The sequence below is a fragment of the Piliocolobus tephrosceles genome, chromosome 17, assembly GCF_002776525.5.
Source record: "Piliocolobus tephrosceles isolate RC106 chromosome 17, ASM277652v3, whole genome shotgun sequence".
In the NCBI taxonomy this organism is placed as follows: domain Eukaryota; kingdom Metazoa; phylum Chordata; class Mammalia; order Primates; family Cercopithecidae; genus Piliocolobus; species Piliocolobus tephrosceles.
Genome location: NC_045450.1, coordinates 3089682 through 3110624, shown reverse-complemented (window position 1 = coordinate 3110624; position 20943 = coordinate 3089682). Strand labels below are relative to the sequence as shown.

The 20943-nt window shown below is 54.2% G+C and overlaps 1 protein-coding gene and 1 long non-coding RNA gene across 4 annotated transcripts; one reads left to right on the top strand and one right to left on the bottom strand.

The window, feature by feature from the left end:
• Positions 1-4217: 4217 nt before the first annotated feature.
• On the bottom strand, positions 4218-12434 carry ZNF205 (zinc finger protein 205). Of its 3 annotated transcripts, none has more exons than XM_023225796.3 (7): positions 12327-12434; positions 11525-11663; positions 9484-9697; positions 9133-9224; positions 8505-8625; positions 5710-5820; positions 4218-5473 (listed from the first exon to the last, which is right to left on the bottom strand). In XM_023225796.3, the coding sequence occupies exons 2-7, from the start codon at positions 11579-11581 to the stop codon at positions 4404-4406; spliced, it is 1665 nt and encodes a 554-aa protein (XP_023081564.2). In that variant the 5' UTR covers positions 11582-11663; positions 12327-12434; the 3' UTR covers positions 4218-4403. The 3 variants fall into 3 exon arrangements, with proteins under 3 accessions (XP_023081564.2, XP_023081565.2, XP_023081566.2); XM_023225797.2 differs by having other exon boundaries at positions 12059-12430; XM_023225798.3 differs by having other exon boundaries at positions 11525-11595; positions 12327-12423.
• Positions 12435-12519: 85 nt separating this feature from the next.
• Positions 12520-14329, top strand: LOC111551711. Its single transcript, XR_002734441.2, has 2 exons — positions 12520-12726; positions 13886-14329. It is a non-coding gene; the product is annotated as an uncharacterized LOC111551711 (long non-coding RNA).
• The last annotated feature ends 6614 nt before the right edge of the window (positions 14330-20943 follow it).

The following is a 20943-nucleotide window of genomic DNA, read 5'->3' as shown; positions in this document are numbered from 1 at the left end:
AGTTGGGAGACAGTATTCCAGGCTAGGAGGGCACTGAGGCCGATGCCCCCGGCCCAGGGCATCGGCCTAAAAATACAAAAACTTAGCCAGGCAGAGGGCCGATGCCCCCGGCCCTCTGCCCTCACCGTGCTCCTGACACCGCATCAGTGAGGATCTAGTAGGGTTCTCTAGTGGCCGAGAAGCCCCGAGGAAGCCAAGGAAACCTCTGAACCTGCTCACCCTCTACCCAGGGAGACACCAAGACCCTTCCCTGGCTTCTTGCCTCCAGCCTCCCACTTCTCAGTGATGCCCGTAACCCACCAAACTATGAGTACCCTTCAGCCTGGCGTTCCAGGCCCTTCCATGGCACAGCCACTACTCCTCCCTGTCTTATTTGTGCTTGTCGAATATTTCCCAAACTGCGAAGTTCCACTGTTAAGATACTTTTGCCAGATCTGTCCCACAATGGGGCCTCTGGAGGGATCCCTAGAGGGAGAAGTGGGCCAGCCCTAGGGAATGGCCATCTGCAGGCACCGTCCACGGGGCCCTTGGAACCCGTGTCCCTGCACTCTGCCACAAAAGGGGAAACATTTCTCCAGGATACTTTGTGCTGTCTGGGCTCCCTGGAGGCCAGAGTGAAGTGTTTGTTTTGTTTTGTTTTTGCGAAGGAGTCTCGTTCTGTTGCCCAGGCTGGAGTGCAGTGGCGCAATCTTGGCTCATTGCAACCTCCACCCCTCCAGGTTTAAGCACTTCTCTGCCTCAGCCTCTGGAGTAGCTGGGATTAACAGGAGCGTGCCACCATGCCTGGCTAATTTTTTGTATTTTTAGTAGAGACAAGGTTTCACCATCTTGGCCAGGCTGGTCTTGTACTTCTGACCTCGTGATCCACCCGCTTCTGCCTCCCAAAGTTCTGGGATTACAGGCGTGAGCCACCGCGCCTGGCCCAGAGTGAAGTTTTTAAATAACTCCCTAGATCACTCAACTGTCTTTTTTTTTTTGAGGCGGAGTCTCGCTCTGTCGCCCGGACTGGAGTGCAGTGGCCGGATCTCAGCTCACTGCAAGCTCCGCCTCCCGGGTTTACGCCATTCTCCTGCCTCAGCCTTCAGAGTAGCTGGGACTACAGGCGCCCGCCACCTCACCCGGCTAGTTTTTTGTATTTTTTAGTAGAGACGGGGTTTCACCGTGTTAGCCAGGATGGTCTCGATCTCCTGACCTCGTGATCTGCCCGTCTCGGCCCCCCAAAGTGCTGGGATTACAGGCTTGAGCCACCGCGCCCGGCCTCAACTGTCTTTTTTTTGAGATAGGGTCTTGCTCTGTTGCCCAGGCTGAAGGGCAGTGGTTCGATCACAGTTCACTGCAGCCTCAACCTCCCAGGATCAGGTGATCCTCCCACCCCAGCCTCCCAAGTAACTGGTACTACAGGCACACACCACCATGCTTGGCTAATTTTTTTAATTATTCGGAGACAAGGGTCTCCTTATGTTACCCAAGCTGGTCTCAAACTCCTGACTTCAAGAGATTCTCCTGCCTCAGCCTCCCTAAGTGCTCAGATTACAGGTGTAAGCCACCACACCGAGCCTGGACAGACTTCTGAATCACTCAAGTCCTGACATCTGGTCCCTGGCACGCTGTTCATGGAGCCTAAGGAACTGAAATTAAAGGAAGCAACAGTCACTGTGCGAGTGAGTACTCTGCTCAGCTCTCTTGCCAAGTGATGACGGCTTCCAGGGTCATTTTAGCAAGTCTCCCACCTCTGTCTCTCTCCTTACTTAGAAAATGAGCTCTTTGAGAGCAACCCTGCTTTACAAATGAGTCTCCCTCACCCCCTCACACTGAACGAAGCAGGGCAATCCTATTTCTGGCTAAGTGACTGGCGCGTGAAGACAAACTGAAGGGAGAAAACAGCTTTTTTTCTGGCCTAAGAAATAATCATTTAATTCAGCCAATCCTGCCAGCCTCCCTAGCCTAGATTCCAGAGACCTCCTGGACACCATAAAGTCCTGCCTGGGCTTCCACTAGTGAGCAGCCCCCTGGTGTCCATTTCATTACATCTCACCCCACCCACATCCCTAGCTGAGTCTAACATTCCTGAAGGTCAAATCTATTGTATTGTCTTACTCTCTCTTTTTTTTTTTTTTTTTTTAGACAGAGTCTCGCTCTGTCATCCAGGCTGGAGTGCAGTAGCAAGATCTCAGCTCACTGCGACTTCCACCTCCTGGCTTCAGGCAATTCTCCTGCCTCAGCCTCCCAAGTCACTGGAACTACAGGTGCCTGTCACCATGCCCAGCTAATTTTTGTATTTTTAGTAGAGACGGGGTTTCACCATGTTGGCCAGGCTGGTCTCAAACTCCTGGCCTCAAGTGATCCACCCACCTCGGCTTCCCAAAGTGCTGAGATTACAGGTGTGAGCCCCTGCGCCTGGCCTTGTCTTTCTCTTTTTAGATAGCCCTGCATGGGGCCTAGTAGTGTACACCAGTAGTCCCAGCTACTTGGGAAGCTGAGGTGAGTGGATCACTTGAGCCCAGGAGTTCCAGGCCAGCCTGGACAACATAGCAAGACCCCATCTCTATTTTTAAAAAGACAAAAAAAAACCTGGGCTAACAATGCACACTTACATTGTTGTAGAGAGCCGGGGTGCTGTATCTACAGTGCTTGGCCCCGTGCCTGGAAGAGCAGCTGCTCGACAACTGGCAGCTATGATTATCCTTCTCAGTCCACCGTCCTCGGCAAGCGACTCTTTTCCTTAGGATCTGGGAGCCAGCCAGGGCTGTGGCCACCCTGGTGGCTCCATAATCCACAAAGACAGGTAGGGTCTCAAGGGCCTCCTTGGTGCAGACATCCTCATGGTCAGTTGGTATCAGAGCTGAAAGTTATCTTGGGACCTGGGCCACAAATAAGGGATGACAGGCCAGCTGAGTCCATCCCCACCCAGGGAAAAAAGCAGAGAATGGGAGTTGGGAGCTACAGAGGTTAAAACCAGGGGAAGAGGCCAGGCATGGTCGCTCATGCCTGTAATCCCAGCACTTGGGGAAGCCGAGGTGGGCGGATCACCTGAGGTCAGGAGTTCAAAACCAGCCTGGCCAACATGGTAAAATCCTGTCTCCACTAAAAATACAAAAAATTAGCCAGGCATGTGGCGCACACCTGTCATCCCAGCTACCCAGGACACTGAGGCAGGAAAATCGCTGGGACCCAAGAGCTGGAGGTTGCAGTGAGCCAAGATCGCGCCAGTGCACTCCAGCCTGGGCGACAGAGCAAGACTCAGCCTCAAAAAACGAAACAGAAACAAAAAAAATCGGGGCTGGGTGAGGTGGCTCAGGTCTGTGATCCCAAAACTTTGGGAGGCCAAGGTGGGTGGATCACAAGGTCAGGAGATCAAGACCATCCTGGCCAACATGGTGAAACCCTGCCTCTACTAAAAATACAAAAATTAGCCGGGCATGGTGACGTGCACCTGTAGCCCCAGCTACTCAGGAGGCTGAGGCAGCAGAATCACTTGAACCCAGGAGGTGGAGGTTGCAGTGAGTGGAGATCAGGCCACTGCACTCCAGCCTGGGCGACAGAGCGAGACTCTGTCGCAAAAAAAAAAAAAAAACAAAAACAAAAAAAAGGCCAGCGGGAAGACCAGGAGTAAATCAAATCTCAGAGCCAGGCAGGGGCAAGCAGGGCGAATTATAAAGGACATATACCAAGAGGCCAAGGTGAGACATAGCAGAGGCAGGTGACAGCAGCTGCAGCATGGGCCAAGAACGAAAGTGGCCCCTGGTGAGGAGCACAGGCAGGCCACGGTGGGAGCAAACGGCAAAGGCCAGTCACAAAACTGAGCCACTGATGCCTGGGTGAGAAATGGGGCAGGCAGGAGTTTCCGGATCAGTTCTGCCTGTTCCTGGCTTCCAAAGAGAAGAGTCACAGGAGAGTGCGGGCTCAGTAAGCAGTGCCCTTGGGACAAGTGGCGGCGGCGGCAGCGGCAGACGGCCGGCGAGGGGTCCCCAGGTCCAGGAGTGGCTGACTGGCTTCAGCCCTGGAAACCTCTCTGTACTTGAAGCCTTTGCTTGCCAATGTGTGCAACGCTCTGGAATGGGCCTTTGGCAAAAGGGAACCCAACCCCGGTGGAGGACCAAGCCAAGAGTGGTGACTCGGGGATGCCTCAACGAGGACAGGAGATTGACCCAGGAGCTCCCCCACACTCGGGGAATCAGCACCAGGGCGCCAGGAGACAAAGCTGTGTAGGCGGGCGCTTCAAGTCCAAGGCCTTTAATTCGCAGAGTGTCTGCCCCTTCTCGCCCTCCCCCGTCGCCATGCCTCACCCCATACCCTCACCGCCCCAGCTCCCTTCCCGCGCCCCTCTCTCCTCCCTTGGAGCCTTGACTCCAATGGGGCTGTCCCAGTGGCCCCGGGCGCCCCGCTTCCCCTCTCGTGGCCTCCTAGGTGGGAGCAGGTGGGGGTGTGGCCAGAGCCCCCGCCGCCGCCGCCGCCCCCAGCATCAGCATGGCCAGGGCCTTGGGCCCCGTGGTGTGAATCTTCTCATGCCGGTGCAGGTTGGAGCGACGGCTGAAGCTCTTGCCGCACAGTGGGCAGGCGTAGGGCCGCACGCCGCGGTGGGTGCGCTGGTGCGCGGTGAGGTGCGAGCTGTGGCTGAAGCTCTTACCACAGTCGAGGCAGTGGTAGGGCTTCTCGCCCGTGTGCGTGCGGTTGTGCGCGATGAGGTTGGAGCGCTGGCTGAAGCACTTGCCGCACTCGGGGCACGGGTAGGGCTTGACCCCGGTGTGGGTGCGCTGGTGGGTGACCAGCGCCGAGCTCTGCGTGAAGCACTTGCCGCAGATGGGGCACTTGTGCGGCTTGGCGCCCGTGTGGGTGCCCTGGTGGGTGACCAAGTCCGAGCGTCGGGTGAAGCGCTTGGTGCAGCGGTCGCACACGTAGGGCTTCTCTCCGGTGTGGATGCGCTGGTGCTGGATCAGCGTAGAGTGGTGGCTGAAGCTCTTCCGGCAGGCGGGGCAGGTGTAGGGCTTTTCGCCCGTGTGGATGATCTGGTGCTGGATGAGGTGCGAGCTGCGGCCGAAGCGCTTCCCGCAGTCAGTGCAGGCGTAGGGCTTCTCGCCCGTGTGCGTGCGCCGGTGCGTCACCAGGTGCGAGTGCCAGCTGAAGCCCTTGCCGCACTGCTCGCACCGGTAGCTCTTCCTGCCCGCCTCACTGTCAGGGGCCAGGCCCTCCTCGCCACTCTCCGGGGCTCCCTTCTCCTCGCTGGGCTTCTGCGGGACGCGGCCCTCCTGGGGCTCCGTGGGACTGGGGTCCGGCGGAGCTGCAACCGGAGTGCCGTGTGGATCAGCCGGCTGCCCGGAGTCTTTGGCAGGCCCTGAGTTCCGGCCGCAAGCTGCTTCCAGCGCGCACTGCGGGACGCCCCCCTGGACTCTCCCTGCCCTGGTCCTGAAGGGCTTCACATCTCCAAGGGCTGCCACCGATGAGGTCGGCATCCTCTGCCCCACTTCGATGGCTCCTGGAAAAAGAAAGTCGTTTCCAGCGAGGGACAAGCTTTCCTAAGGGCCCCAGGAGGGTGGAGAAGGCAGAGCTAAGGGTGGGGGCTGGATTCTCGGAGACCAAAAAGCGCAAGGGCCGCCCTGGGAGCAAACCGTCCAGGAGGGGGTCTGGTGCCCCTGCCCCACTCCCACAGACAACAGCCAGAAGGCGTCTGCACCCCACTCCCACAGACAGAGGCACGCGCCAGTCCCTCACCTGTGTACGCGCCTCTCCACTCCTTCTCATCTCCTGTTTGCCGGCTGGAGCCTGAGGCCTCGCCCTTGCCCTGCGCTTGGGGGGCCCAGAAAGGCCTGCTGAAGGGAAAGCCTGCCCAGAAAAGATGCTGTGCTGTCACAGGCCTTCTGGCGCTGCACAGCTGCAGACAGCATTCCCCCAAAACTGATGGGGCCCAAGTCAGGGGTGAGGCTCTGGAAACATGGGGTAAAATAAAGCAGTTTCAAGAAGTCCCCCTGGGTCAGGGGTCCGCCCCCTGGCTGGGGGCTGCCAGAGCTGAGTAGGCCTGTCTCTTTCCCTGAAAGAGCAACAGAGTTTAAGGGAGAGGAGTGGGCAACACCCTACCTCACCGCCAACAGGACGGGTGTCCTGCTGCCACACCCACACCGGGAAGGGCGGGGGTAGTGGCCCTCCAAGTGGGAGGACCTGGGACAGGAAGGCCAGGGTCGCCAACAACTAAGGTCATCGCATTTGTCAAGTCTTAGGGTTGTGTGGCCCCAGGAATTTTGGTCAAGTCAGTAAAAGAGCAGAGGGGGCCCTGGCTTCCACCACCCGAGGGAAGAAAGGAATGTGTTGGACCAACCGGGTGGCTTGGGGCTCTGCGAGTCCTGCCGTGGGGCTGAAAATGGGTGCTGAGTTCCTTCTGATCCCCGAGGACTTGCCTGGGCTTGCTGGCCCAGGCGCCGGGGAACCGTAAGAGCGGTGGTGAGCAGCCTGAGCTAATTAAGGGGTGAGCATCCCTGGTGCCAGCCAGCGGGGCCTCGGGACCACCATGACGCCACCAGCTGGAACTGCTGAGTCCTGGATTCTGCCCGGACTAGCAAGTGTGCTAGCTGGGTGTTGGCCAGGCACAGTGGCTCATGCCTCCAGCACTTTGGGAGGCTGAGGTGGGCGGATCACAAGGTCAGGAGATTGAGACCATCCTGGCTAACATGGTAAAACCCCATCTCTACTAAAAATAAAAAAAAAAAAAAATTAGCCGGGCATGTGGTGGGCGCCTGTAGTCCCAGCTATTCGGGAGGCTGAGGCAGCAGAATCACTTGAACCCGGGAGGCGGAGATTGCAGTGAGCCGAGATCATGCCACTACACTCCAGCCTGGGTGAGAGAGCAAGACTCCGTCTCAAAAAAAAAAAAAAAAGAAAAAGAAAAAAAAGCTAAGTGTCAACTGAATGAGTGAATGAGTAAATGAATACTGATTTTTCCATATGAAAACTAAAGTCTGAAACTGAGGAGTCAAAAGCTGTGGGATGGCTGGACACAGTGACTCACACCTATAATCCCAACACTTTGGGAGGCCAAAGCAGGAGGATGGCTTGAGCCCAGGAGCTCAAGACCAACCTGGACAACATAGTGAGATCCCATTTCTACCAAAAAAAGAAAAAAGAAAAGAAAAAATTAGCTGGGCATGGTGGTACCTATAGCCCCAGCTACTCAGAAGGCTGAGGCAGGAGGATCACTTGAACCCAGGAAGTCGAGACTGCATGAGTCATGATGGTGCCACTGCACTCCAGCCTGGGTGACAGAGCAAGGCTCTGTTTCCAAAAAAAAAAAAAAAAAAAGCTCTGGGACTTAAATACTTACCATTCAACCATTCAAGAAACAAAGGGAACCAAGGCCCCTCAGAGATAAGCACCTGCTCCTCAAAGCAGATGGGACACCCCAGGGTCTGCAGGGCCTGGGGAGTTCAGCTCATGCCATCTCCCTCCAGGGCAAGTGGCCCCCGGGCCCCGAAGCTGAGCTTGCTGCTCAGACACCTCTGAAGCTGGGGGCTTGGAAAAGCAGACGGAGCTACAGGAGTGAGCCCTGGGGATGAACCCAGAAAAAGCGGACTTCCTGGGGCAGCGTCCAGTACAGTAGCTGCTAGCCATATGTGGCTATTTAAACTCTCATTTGAACTAATTAAAACCAAGTAAAATTGGCCAGGCACGGTGGCTCACGCCTGTAATCCCAGCACTTTGGGAGGCCGAGGCGAGTGGATCACAAGGTCAGGAGATTGAGACCATCCTGGCTAACACGGTGAAACCCCGTCTCTACCAAAAGTACAAAAAATTAGCCAGGCGTGGTGGCGGGCGCCTGTAGTCCCAGCTACTTGGGAGGCTGAGGCAGGAGAATAGCGTGAACCCGGGAGGCGGAGCTTACAGTGAGCTGAGATCGCGCCACTGCACTCCAGCCTGGGTGACAGAGCAAGACTCCATCTCAAAACAAAACAAAACAAAATCAAGTAAAACTAAAAACTTGAGGCCGGGCGTGGTGGCTCAAGCCGGTAATCCCAGCACATTGGGAGGCCAAGACGGGTGGATCACGAGGTCAGGAGATCGAGACTATCCTGGCGAACACGGTAAAACCCCGTCTCTACGAAAAAATACAAAAAATTAGCTGGGCGAGGTGGCGGGCGCCTGTAGTCCCAGCTACTTGGGAGGCTGAGGCAGGAGAATGGCGTAAACCCGGGAGGTGGAGCTTGCAGTGAGCTGAGATCCGGCCACTGTGCTCCAGCCTGGGCAACAGAGCGAGACTCCATCTCAAAAAAAGAAAAAAAAGAAATTAAAAACTCAAGGGCTCTACCCACATTTCAAGCGCTCAGCGGCCACACATGGCTTGTGGCTCACATCCTAGCACACACAGAACATTTCCATCATTATAGAAGTTTCCATAGAACAGTGTGTCTCGAGGGACAAGGAGAAGGGTGGGAAGGAGAGGGAGGGAAGGGAGGAGAGAGGAGATGGCAGAGCAGGACCCCTCCCTAACACCCCAGTCCCCACTCCAGGCGAGTGCTTACCCAATGACAGCCCGTTTCTCTTCTGCAGGACATCCCTGTAGAAGTTCTGCTGCGTGTGGTCCAGCCGACCCCACTCCTCCCGGGAGAGGTACAAGGCCACATCCTCAAAAGTCACTGGCATCTGAAACAATATGAAACATCCACTCTCCAGGACATGCTGTGGACACGGTGGAGGGACGCCATGTCATGAGATGTGTGGTGAGACCCTGGACTCCCAACCTGCTGTCTCTAGTGAGGCCTGCCACTTCCATCTGATGAGGAAGCAGGTGAGCCACCCAAGGCCTTCTGGGGCGTTGAGAAAGAACAAAGACCAAGCAGTATTTTCAGGGACCACAGTTAAGACTTAGGATGTCCATGCAGCCCCCATTCTCAGCTCAGACGTCGGAGGACAGCTCCAAACGGCTCCCAATGAGAGGTCCTGTGTCTCTAATTCCTGCTGCTTCTCCTCCAGCTTTGGCCCAGGCCTGACCGTAGGCCTTGAGCCTGGAAAATTCCAGCAACACTAGCAAGAGCCCCAGGCTTCAGGCTTGGCTGCAAATGGGGCCAGCGGAGTCCTGGCTTTGCACACAGAACCAGCAGATACAGGAAGGGCTGAGCACCATGCAGGGGCTGGGGAAAGGCCACTCACCTGGGACCAGGCAGTGAGGAGTGCCGCGGCCATCTGCCGGTCTCTGGTCCTCCCCTCTCGGGAAAGCACTGGGATCCGGGGGGAAGGGGGGGCTGTGGGAGGAGAGGGATCCTCAGGGTGACCAACTCATCCTGCTGGACCTGCTGCTACTCCAGCTGCCTCAAACTCCGCCCCTGGCCCGACCCAAGGACAGGGTCAGATGGCTCTGAGGCTGCCGGGGGCAGGGGGCCATGGGGAGATCACGTCCCTTGCCGGCATGGAGACCCTCGGCCCCACCTGGACCTGGGCCGAGCCTCCACCTCCCCACAGCTGCCTCCCTGGGAAAGCGCCTCTTCCCCATCCCTTTCCTACCTCCACCAGGCAGAAAGAGAGCTTTCTCCTTAGAGCCGTGACTTAGGGGTGCCCAGCCCCAAGCACCTTGAGCCCCGTCCTCCTGCGACGCCCCCTCGGGGTGTGGCTCTTCTGGCTCCGTCTTAATGTGCAATGACTCCTGAGCGTCCCCTGAAGGCACTGCCTCCCCCAGCTTAGAAAGCATTTCCTGATGAGAATGTCCACCATCTGGAATCTAGAGAGGACAGCCTCATCAGCACCCGGATGAGTGGGAGAGACACCCAGAGCTGCATGCCAGGGCGTTCCGGCAGGGTTGGACACCAACATGCAAGACACAGCTTGAAGGACTGTCCTTGCTGCCTCCATCGAGCTCGCCCCAGCAAGGATGGGTGGCAAGAGGGGGAATATTCATCATGCTGCTGCCATGGTGCCGGTGCGCGTGGTGCCTGAGGGCAGCTACCCCTTCTCAGCTCTGGCCTCACACTGACCTCAGCAGTGTAGACTGTTGTTTATTAGTGTATGAGGAAAACAAGTGTAGTGGCTTGAATAGTGTCCTCTAAGAATCCGTGTCCTCCCTGAACCTCAGAATGGGGCCTTATTGGGGAAAAGGGTCTTTATACAGGTAAGTTAAAGATCTTGAGATTAAATCATCATGGATTTAGAGTGAGCCTAAAATCTAATAATGACTTATGTCCTTACAAGAATACGAGAGGACACAGAGACACAGAGAAGGAAGCAGAGACTGGAGGGATGCCCACATCAAGGACACCAGGAGCCCCCAGGAGCTGGAAAAGGCAGGAGAGGATCCTCTTAGTCTAGAGCTTTCAAAAGGAGTGTGACCTTTCCAACACGTCGATTTTGGACTTCAGTCCTCCAGAACTGTGAGAGAGCCACTTCTGGTTGTTTTCAGCCCCCTAGAGGGTGGAAACTTGTTACAGCAGCCACGGGAGACTAACACACCAGGGCTGGGGATGAGACAGCACCCCATGACCACGTAGCTCAAAAGCTTTGGGAAAGTCAGGGAGGGCCCTGGTGGGGCTCATCCACAGCACAGGGACTGGCTGGCCTTCTGCTGGGGACTCACACCCCTTCCTCCATGCCCTGTCTGTGTTTGGGTCTTGAAGGGAAAGAACCTCAAGCCATGAGGTTTGAGGAAGCCCAGGGTGCCTGGGTGCCAGACCCAGCGACACCCCTCCCCAACCAGGCAGCCTTCAGGACGCAGCTGCTCTGCCCCTGCACAGAGCGGTCATGAGGTTCACACAGATAATGATGGAGAAGGAGCTGCCGGCTCAGGAAAGTCCTGGATAAACACAGGGCGGTGGTGGTCATTATTCCCCTCCCTGTGCGCACCAGACAGAAGCCAGCGCCAGCAGAGAATGCCAAAGTGTGGGGCTCGACTGACACGCACGAGGTGTTCAAGGCACACGGGAAGTGGATGGGAAACTGAACCATGCTGACAACTCTTTGTGCTTCTATGGTATGAAAACCATAGATGATGACGTCTCATGCCTATTATCCTTAGAACCTCCCCATGACCCTGCGAGACAGGTGGGAACGGCAGGCATGTGGTCTGGTTCCCAGAGGCCAGGGACTGGCCCCTGGCCTGTCGATGACTCACGCTCCTCCCACTCCAAGCCCGAAGACCTGGGTCCCCCACAAATACTAATTACACACACACACACTGGTAGCAGGTACAAGAAGGAGGAAGGACCGGGAGCTCGGACCCAGAGAGATGAGAAGCTGTGGTTACAGATGGAGAAGCACAGGGAAGGAGAACAGGTTTCCCTGTGTGCTGAGCGCTGCTCAGAAAGAAAACCTCACCAATAGGACCCCCACCCAGACCCCTGCCATCTCCTGTGGCCACTGACTAGAGAATTCACCAGCAAAACAAAACTGTTAGGCTGTAAATTCCGGACAGAGGGTGCTACCCAGCATGCCACCTTTTCTTTGATCCCCCCACCCCAGTAAGTCTAACTCTTCCAGGGGTCCAGACTCCGTGCCTTGAAAATCTCCGCACCAGCCTCTTCCATCGCATGCCTCCCTCACCCGGCCCCATCTGTACCTCCAGGGGTGTCTCCTTGTCCTGGGCGGCCTGGATGCCTCCGCCGTCTGCAGACATTTTCTATTTCCGAGCTAAAAAGAACAGCTAAGTTGTTTCTGCCTCTTTTTGTCCAAGCCCCCTCGAACTTCCGGCCAGGAGCCTGGAAGAGCAGAGAGAAACCAGCCCTCGCTTCCTGGACACCTCCAAAGAGCCCTGAAAATCCCCACGAGGACCAGCGCTCCCTGTCCCAATCGGAAAGAAAGTCTCCCAGACCCTATCCAATGGTCCCACTCTGTGTGATGTTTTCTGGGTCCTATTTTTGAAAGAATGCTATTTTGTATTGTCCCCTTTATCGCTGAAGCAAGAGCCTCGCATCTCAGCGTAACCGGCTCAGGTAAAGCCGAGGCTAAATTGGAATTGCTATTTCCTGTCATCAGGAGCAGAAAGTTCTGCAGAGATCCTGCAAAACAGGTGCTGGTGGGGCCCCGTCCGTCAAGGCCAGGGGCAGCCACGCCCTGCTGTCCCCCGACCCCAGGACATGCACCGTGTCCCTACCTGACTCCCAGCCCCACCAGGAATTCAGAAATCAACCTGCCCGCTCTCAGCAGCCCCCTTGCAGCTGCAGCCACCTGCCCCAGGCCTGGAATGCCCATCCTCCTCTCGGTCCTGGCAGACAATGTCCTTCTCCTTCCCATACGCGGTCCTGGCCCCCTTCTCTCCTGCCAGCTTGAAGCCTTCCACCTTTGACCCCAGCCCCTCCTGCAAGCTGATCATCTGCGCCGGTCTCAAGATCCAGATGCCCTCCCCAGCACCCCCTTCTCACCAGGGTGGAGGCAGAGGGGGCACCTGCAGCAGCGGGAGCCCCCTCCCCCGGGAAGGGAGTCTCCACAGCCTGCACGGGGCGGGCGGGGGAGCCGGGTGGAGACTGGGATTAGGGACAACAGGAAGTCCCTCCCAGATCCCATTCCCCATGCAGCCGCAGCCCTACAGCGTTCCCGGTTTTGAGGGTTCCGGGTGTGGAGTCTCGAGCCTGGGTTGCACCTGCTCTTGGCCTGGAGGTGACTCCCAGAGCCGCAATGCCAGCTCGTGAGGATGGCTTTACCCAGCCCGCATTCATGATACCAGCAAGGCAGGGCCACCAAAACAGAAAAATGGAAGATAAATTTTGTGGAAAGATTGTGCTATTTGAAATTACAAAGAGAGCGCTGCAGTCGTCCTCACAGGTAGAAAGAAGGGCATTTTGCAGGGTGGAGAGGACAGGACCATTTATTTTAGCACTTGGGGTTTCTGAAGGTTGTTGTCTCCTGAGGGATCCTGAATTCATTTAAGGACTCCTAGTCAAGGGCCCTCTGGGTCCCCCCAAGACGGGCACAGAACTCTCTCCCTGAGTGAACTTGGGAAACAGACTGGGGACTCCCCCCAACCCGGATGCCCCACACCTCGGGAAGAAGTTGTTAAATCTGATCCTTCCAGACCCATTTCAGCTTGGGGATAGAGGGTGTGATCCTGCTATAAATGGGGTCCTAAGTTCTCAAACACGCCTGGCAGCTGCAGATTCTGCCTTTCAGGCACCGTTTCCCTTTATACCCTGAGAAGTAAGGCCTCACATGGAGAGGACAGAGACTGTGCTTTACTTTCTGGGGGAAGGAACCATTTCTCCTGGGCAGGCATGGGGCTGGGTGTCAGGAAAAGGGCCAGGGACCTAGTCCTGGAATCAGATTCCAGGAAGGTTCCCTAGGAAATGCTCCCACGCCTGCTGCCTTTGGCTCACCAGAATCCCCTGAGATGCACAGCTTCACACGGTAAGACAGGCACAGAGTTGCTCGTGATGTGTTGTGTGGGCTCTCAAGGGTTTGTTTATTTATTTATTTATTTATCTATCTGAGACAGGGTCTCGCTCTGTTACCCAGGCTGAAGTGCAGTGGCACGATCATAGCTCACTGTACCCTCAACCTCGCGGGCAAAGGTGATTGACCTCAGCCTCCCAAGTAGCTGGGGCCACAGGCGCCTGCCACCATGCCTGGCTAATTTTTTTTTTGAGACGGAGTCTCGCTCTGTCGCCCAGGCTAGAGTGCAGTGGCCGGATCTCTGCTCACTGCAAGCTCCGCCTCCTGGGTTCACGCTATTCTCCTGCCTCAGCCTCCTGAGTAGCTGGGACTGCAGGCTCCCGCCACCACACCCGGCTAATTGAGAGGCGGTTTCACCTTGTTAGCCAGGCAGGTCTCAATCTCCTGACCTCGTGATCTGCCTGCCTCGGCCTCCCAAAGTGCTGGGATTACAGGCATGAGCCACCGCACCCAGCTAATTTTTTTTTTTTTAACTTAGTTTCTAACACTTAAAAATTGAGACTCATAAAACTGATTCTTTTTTTTTTTTTTTAAGACGGAGTTTCGCTCTTCTTGCCCAGCCTGGAGTACAATGGCGCAATTTCAGCTCACCCCAACCTCTGCCTCCTGGGTTCAAGCGATTCTCCTGCCTCCGCCTCCTGAGTACCTGGGATTACAGGCATGCGCCACCACACCTGGCTAATTTTGTGTTTTTAGTAGAGGTGGGGTTTCTCCATGTTGGTCAGGCTGGTCTCGAAATCCTGACCTCAGGTGATCCGCCCACCTCAGCCTCCAAAAGTGCTGGGATTACAGGCGTGAGCCACCATGCCCGCCCTATACAATTGATTCTTTAAAAAATATTAGAACATTTACCGATACTGGACCCACCTTCCCCACCTTCAGGGTCCACTTTCTAGGTGGCCACAGTGCCTACTTGGCCCCTATAGCATTTGAGTTTGCAGCTCTGCTTTTGGAGTTAAACATGTTTTAGGAGTCCTGGGATTCTGATTGATGTTATTGTCAATTTGACGAAAGAAAAATTACTCCTGGGGTTTGTGTCTGGTGTTTTCCAGGTGTCCTGTTTTTGGGATTTTGTTGTTGTTTTGTTTTTGTTTTTGTTTTTCTGAGACAGAGTCTCGCTCTGTCACCCAGGCTGGAGTGCAATGGCACCATCTCAGCTTATTGCAGCCTCCACCTCCCGGGTTCAAACGATTCTCCTGCCTCAGCCTCCCGAGTAGCTGGGATTACAGGAGTGTGCCACCGCGGCCAGCTCATTTTTGTATTTTTAGTAGAGACAGGGTTTCACCATGTTGGCCAGGCTGGTCTCAAACTCCTGGGCTCAAGCAATCCACCCACCTTGGCCTCCCAAAGTGCTGGGATTATAGGCTGAGCCACTGTGCCTGGACGGGTGTTCTGTTTTTGTTTTTGATTTTTTTAGAGATGTGGTCTTGCTATATCACCCAGGCTGGTCTCAGACTCCTGGTCTCAAGTGATTCTCTCGCCTTAGCCTGCTGAGTAGCTAGGACCGCAAGTGCGAGCCACCACACCTGGCTTCTAGGTGTTTCAATCCTCAAGGCAAAGAGAGACATGCAACTTAGCAAGTCAGTACTGTTTTCAAGCCAGAGTGAGCAATGAACTGAAAGCTGAAGTGGGGAGGAGTCCTGGCATTGATGACACTCTTCACTCTGCCAACCAGGAGGAGAGCTGAGTGCCCAGGGTCAGGGAACTTGTTCCTGAAAGGGACCCTTTCACCCCACACAGTCCCAGGAGTGCACCAAGCCCCCCAAAAGTGGATGTGTCGATGTCTCCTGACTCTTGGGCAGAAGTTCTCTACCAGCAAAAGGGGACACTTCAGGGATGCTGGGGGAGTCCAAAGGTTTGGATCCGTCCATGGGATCACCTAAATTAGGTCAAATGAAGTCTGAGCATCTATTTCATTGTTCAAAGAATATTTATTGGGCATCTACTATAAGGCAGATATTAACTTCTTCCTGAGAATGAGAGGTATTCCTTCCGAGGCTGGCGTTTGGATCTAGGCAGGTCTAGGAGAGAGGGTTTACCACAGTTTCCATGTGGCAATAGCAGCCTGTAAAAGAGCTCCAAAAGGTGTCAGGGCAAGGTGAATCAGTAAGTAGAGCAGACTTTAAAAACTTAAACGGGGCTGGGTACAATGCCTCATGCCTGTAATCCCAGCACTTTGGGAGGCCAAGATGAGCTGATGGCTTGAGCCCAGGAGTTCCAGACCAGCCCTCAGCAACATAACGAGACCCCAAATCTATTTCTTTCTTTCTTTCTTTTTTTTTTTTTTTTTTTGAGACGGAGTCTCACTCTGTGCCCCAGGCTGGAGTGCAGTGGCGCAATCTCGGCTCACTGCAAGCTCCGCCTCCCAGGTTCACGCCATTCTCCTGCCTCAGCCTCCCGAGTAGCTAGGACTACAGGCGCCAGCCACCACGCCCGGCTAATTTTTTGTATTTTTAGTAGAGATGGGGTTTCACGCACGCGGCTGACGATGACAAAGTTTTAAAATTTAAGAATTCCATACAAGTCCAGCAGAACACACCTGCTGTCTGCATTCAACTCACAGGTCATCTGTGCAGGGTCGTACTTACCTCTCAGGAATTGACTATAACTGAGGCCGGGCACAGTGGCTCACGCCTGTAATCCCAGCACTTTGGGAGGTCGAGGCGGGCGGATCACCTGAGGTCAGGAGTTCCAGATCAGCCTGACCAAAATGGAGAAACCCTGTCTCTACTAAAACTACAAAAATTAGCCGGGCATGGTGGTACATGCCTGTAATCCCAGTTACTCGGGAGGCTGAGGCAGGAGAATTGCTTGAACCTGGGAGGCAGAGGTTATGGTAAGCCGAGATCACGCCACTGTACTCCAGCCTGGGCAACAAGAGCGAAACTCTGTCTCAAAAAAAAAAAATTGACTATAATCCACAAAGCCACTTAGCAGAGCTTCTGGCATGGTAAATACTGAATAAATGCCAACTCCTGTAGCTGGCGGCTTCACTGACTCTGAGTAAGGAGAGGACTCCTCCTTTAATAAGTAAATGATGATCTACTCGCAGAGATCGACCTGACAGTTAAGTCAAGACTTAAAGAATAATAAAAAATAGGGGGAAAAGACCCATCTGAAGTAAGAAAAAAATAATAGGTACTAATTAAAATGGCTAAGCCAGGTTGGAGACAGGGAGATGTAGATTGCCTTAGGAAGGAAGGAAAGAAGGAGACGACCATAGGGGAAAATAAGGGAACTGAGCAAGGTAAAGAAAAATGAGAATAATAAAGAGCAGAGCAGGCCTGGCGCGGTGACTCACACCTGTAATCCCAGCACTTTGGGAAGCCGAGGCGGGTGGATCACGAGGTCAGGAGTTTGAGACCAGCCTGGCAAACATAGTGAAATGCCATCTCTACTAAAAATACAAAAATTAGCTGGGCGTGGTGGCGAGCGCCTGTAATCCCAGCTACTTGGGAGGCTGAGGCAGGAGAATCGCTTGAACCTGGGAGGCGGAGATTGCAGTGAGCTGAGTTCGCGTCCAGCCCGGGCGACAGTGCGAGACTCCGTCTCAAACAAACAAACAAACAACAAAAAAGAGCAGAGCAAATATTAAACTCTAAAAGAGGAGAAAAAGAAACCAGCAGAAGTGTTAGATAGGACCCAGGGAATACACATTTTTAAAAGAAGAGAATTCCCAGGGCCACCGGACAGCAGGGCGTGAGAGCCTCCGGAGGCGGGGAGGCTACCCGGTGCCCGAAACCGATGCGGCCGTAGGAGGCCCAGGAGCCCCCACGTGCACCTGTCCGCACCGCCCAGCGGGTCCGCACCGCCCAGCGGCTCAGTTCACAGAACACAGACGCTGGAGCGGGTCGCCCAAGCAACGGCCCCGCCCACGGGAGGCGCCGCTGATTGGCCGCATCCCCGTGGCCCCGCCCCCTCCCCGTCCCCCACCCTCCCCACCGCCCTCACCTGCGCGCTCTGGTCCGCGTCCCGGATCCGCAGCTCTACTGAGCGGGGAGGGTCACAGTAACGCGGCCGACCCCGGCCGGTGTCCCCGCGTTTTCCGTCCGGCTGCGCCATTGCAACTTCCGGCTTGCTGGGCCTTCTCGCGGAGCCCCACCTGTCCCGCCTGGGGCGCGGGGGCAATCGCCGCTAGGAGCACGCGGCGAAGGCACCCCAGCCTCGAGTCGGCTTCCGCCCGTGGAGAAACTGAGGCTGCCTGGTCGAGGGCCTCCACAGGGGAGCGCCGAGGCCTCCTCCGTGCCTGGGACCCGGGGGGGTCTTAAGAAGGAAGAGTCCAACCTCCTGGACTAGGATCCCGATCCATGAGGTGCCAACCCCCGCCAGGGCGCCCGGGTCCAGCCTCCCCTGCCGAGAGTCGGCCTCACACTCCCCTGCCTTGGGTGTTAGGTTTTGTTTCAAAAATGGGACTATACTATATGGTCTACCTGGGACTTGCCCCCTCTGTGTGGGTGACATATATCTTAGAGAATGTTCAAAATAAAAAACATAGAGAAAAGGAGAAAAATAGGAGAAAAATGCAGCGTTGCCTTGCTTTTTTTTATTTTTATTTTTTAACTAGGGTGCATTCTCTTGTATGGGTCTGGTACAGTTTCCTTAACCAGGCTTCTACTCACCACCCACATCTTGACACCCTTGCCTTGCAGTAACAGGAAACACCCCAACAGCTTACTACCATGGAGCCTTGGTGGCTTTCTAGGAATGAACAGACATCTGAGCTAGCAAATAGGGCGGGAGTGGAGGCTATCCTCATGCGCCCGCGGGAGTGTCCTCAGCCCCAGGATCCTGGCCTAAGCCTGGCTCACAAATCTCAGCCTGGGCAGCCTACCTATCACAGTTGGGAAAAACAGCCTATTCCTGTCTTCAGCAAACCCTGGGAGGACAGGAAGGGCATCCCTAGGCAACAACACCAGGTGCTTCTCACTCTGTCGCCCAGGCTGGAGTGCAGTGGTGTGAGCTTGGTTTGCTGCAACCTCTGCCTCCTGGGTTCAAGTGATTCTCGAGCCTTGGCCTCCCTAGTAGCTAGAACTACAGGTGCACGCCACCATGCTCAGCTAATTTTTTGTATTTTTAGTAGAGACGGGATTTCACCATGTTCATCAGAGTAGTCTCTAACTCCTGGCCTCAAGCGATCTGCCCACCTTGGTCTCCCAAAGTGCTGGAATTACAGGCGTGAGCCACCACGCCCAGTCAGCACTTCTTTATTTGATTATCAGGCTTGTTAGCTTCAGGCAAGCTGTGAACTTCAGGACAAGAAAACCCCAAATACCCACATCTAGCATCCAGTGTAGTGTCTCTACCTGGGAGTTGAGACAGCTTACAGGATGGGCAGGGAGGAGACTCTTCTTTGGAACTCAGTTCAACAGTCCCTCACACAGGCTTTGGGGTTGGCCCTGTGGGTTGGAAATTAGGGTAAATTACATTCCTTTCCCTTTAGGGGTTGGTGGATTTTTAGGAAGCCGGGACTCTGTCATCATCTGAAAATACTCATTTCTGATGCTACTGCCATTCCCTGTTCACCTGATACTCAAAGCATCGCCCAGTGTTAGGTGGAGTTTCGGCTGCATTCACTCATACATGAGCCAAAGTCGCTGAAGCCAGCAGGGATGGGAGGGTGTAGGAGCCACTCTGACCAGCGCAGCATTGGGAGAACCCTACTGGAGGCCCCTCACAGGAGCAGATGGCAAGGGCGCCCAGGCACCCGCCTTGCTGTCCTTTTACTTCCTATCCCCACCCCAGCCTTGAGATTCCCTCCTCTCCATTCTTTCCCATGAATCTCTATCATGTTCTTCTCACTCTCTTGAGTGTGAAAAATGTAGAATTTCCATGTTTTCATCTCATTCTTTTAAAAATTGTGTTTTTGTGGCCGGGTGCGGTGGCTGATGCCTATGATCCCAGCACTTTGGGAGGCCAAGGAGAGCAGATCACCTGAGTTCAGGAGTTTGAGACCAGCCTGACCAACATAAAGAAACCCCATCTCTACTAAAAAAAAAAAAAAAAAAATACAAAATACAAAATTAGCCAGGTGTGGTGGTGAATGCCTGTAATCCCAGCTACTCAGGAGGATGAGGCAGGAGAATCGCTTGAACCCAGGAGGCAGAGGTTACAGTGAGCCAAGATCACAGCATTGCACTCCAGCCTGGGCAACAAGAGTGAAACTCGATCTCAGAAAAAAAAAATTCTGTTTTTGCGAATGCTTTATACTGTTTTTGTTGTTGCTGTTGTTGTTGTTTTTTGTTTTTTGTTTTTTTTTTAAGAAACCAATCAAGGATAAGAACCAGGGCTCCTTAGATAAATGGCCAGTTCTAGGACTCTGATAAGAAATGTGAGAGATGAGCCTGGAGAATCTAGTAGTACCAGGAAGGACAGGAATGCTAAACAAAACAAAACAAAAGTTGGTGATGGGGCACGTTTTCATTTATTTTTATGTATGTATGTATGTATGTATTTATTTTTTAATTATTATTTTGAAACGGAGTCTCATTCTGTCGCCCAGTCTGGAGTGCAGTGGTGCAGTCTCCTATCTCGGCTCACTGCAACCTCCGCCTCCCAGGTTTAAGTGATTCTACTGCCTCAGTCCCCCAAGTAGCTGGGATTATAGGTACCCACCACCATGCCCAGCTAATTTTCCTGTTTTTAGTAGAGATGGGGGTTTCACCAGGTTGGCCAGGCTGGTCTCGAACTCCTGACCTTAGGTGATCCACCCGCCTCAGCCTCCCAAAGTACTGGGATTACAGGCGTGAGCCACCGTACCCAGACACCCAGCTAAGTTTTCAAAAATTTTTGTAGTGACGAGGTCTCACTATGTTGCCCAGGTTGGTCTCAAACTCCTGGGCTCAAGCGATTTTCCCGCCTCTCAAAGTGCTGGGATTACAGGTGTGGGCCACTGTACCCAGCCCTACTTCCTTCTTAATGATATATTTCTAAGTAATAACAGAATTGCCCAAATGAGCATCCTACAAGCAGTTGGCTCTGTGGAAACTCTATTATGTCTCGGGGGTGCCCAGTGCCCTGGCTTTCCCTGCAGTACACAATTCTGCACTTGCAAAGGGGAGTGCCCCAAACAGGGAACTCTCTGCAGGTCTTGCTGGAATCAATAATATGTAAATACTAGAGAGGGATGTACTGCCACTCTTTAAGCAGTCACCTTGAAGACCGCTACTGGCAATAGAGCTTTCAGAGAGAATCGCAAAGCAGAAAGTTCGAGGTCCTTTGAGAAGGAACTGACATGCAAATATTTTATGTTGTGTGTTTATTTGTTTTTTCTTCTTAGAAACAGAGCCTTGATATTTGCTCAGTCTGGACTCCGACTTCTGGGCTCAAGTAAGCCAACGGTTCAGCCTCTCACGGAACTGGGACTACAGATGTGAGCCACTGCACCCAGCTTATGCTGGGAGTTATTGAGAATCATATGCTTTGGCACTACCTTGCAGTAAGAAAACTAAGGTGCTTAACCAGTTAGAAGGGCCTCACTCCTTATAGGGGTCTCAGAGCAGGGCCAAGATGGTCCTGAACAAGCCATGCTTGGACCACGCCCAGGACAAACAGTGGAGGTAGGTTCAACCCTCTCTTTTTTTGTGGCCTGTACAG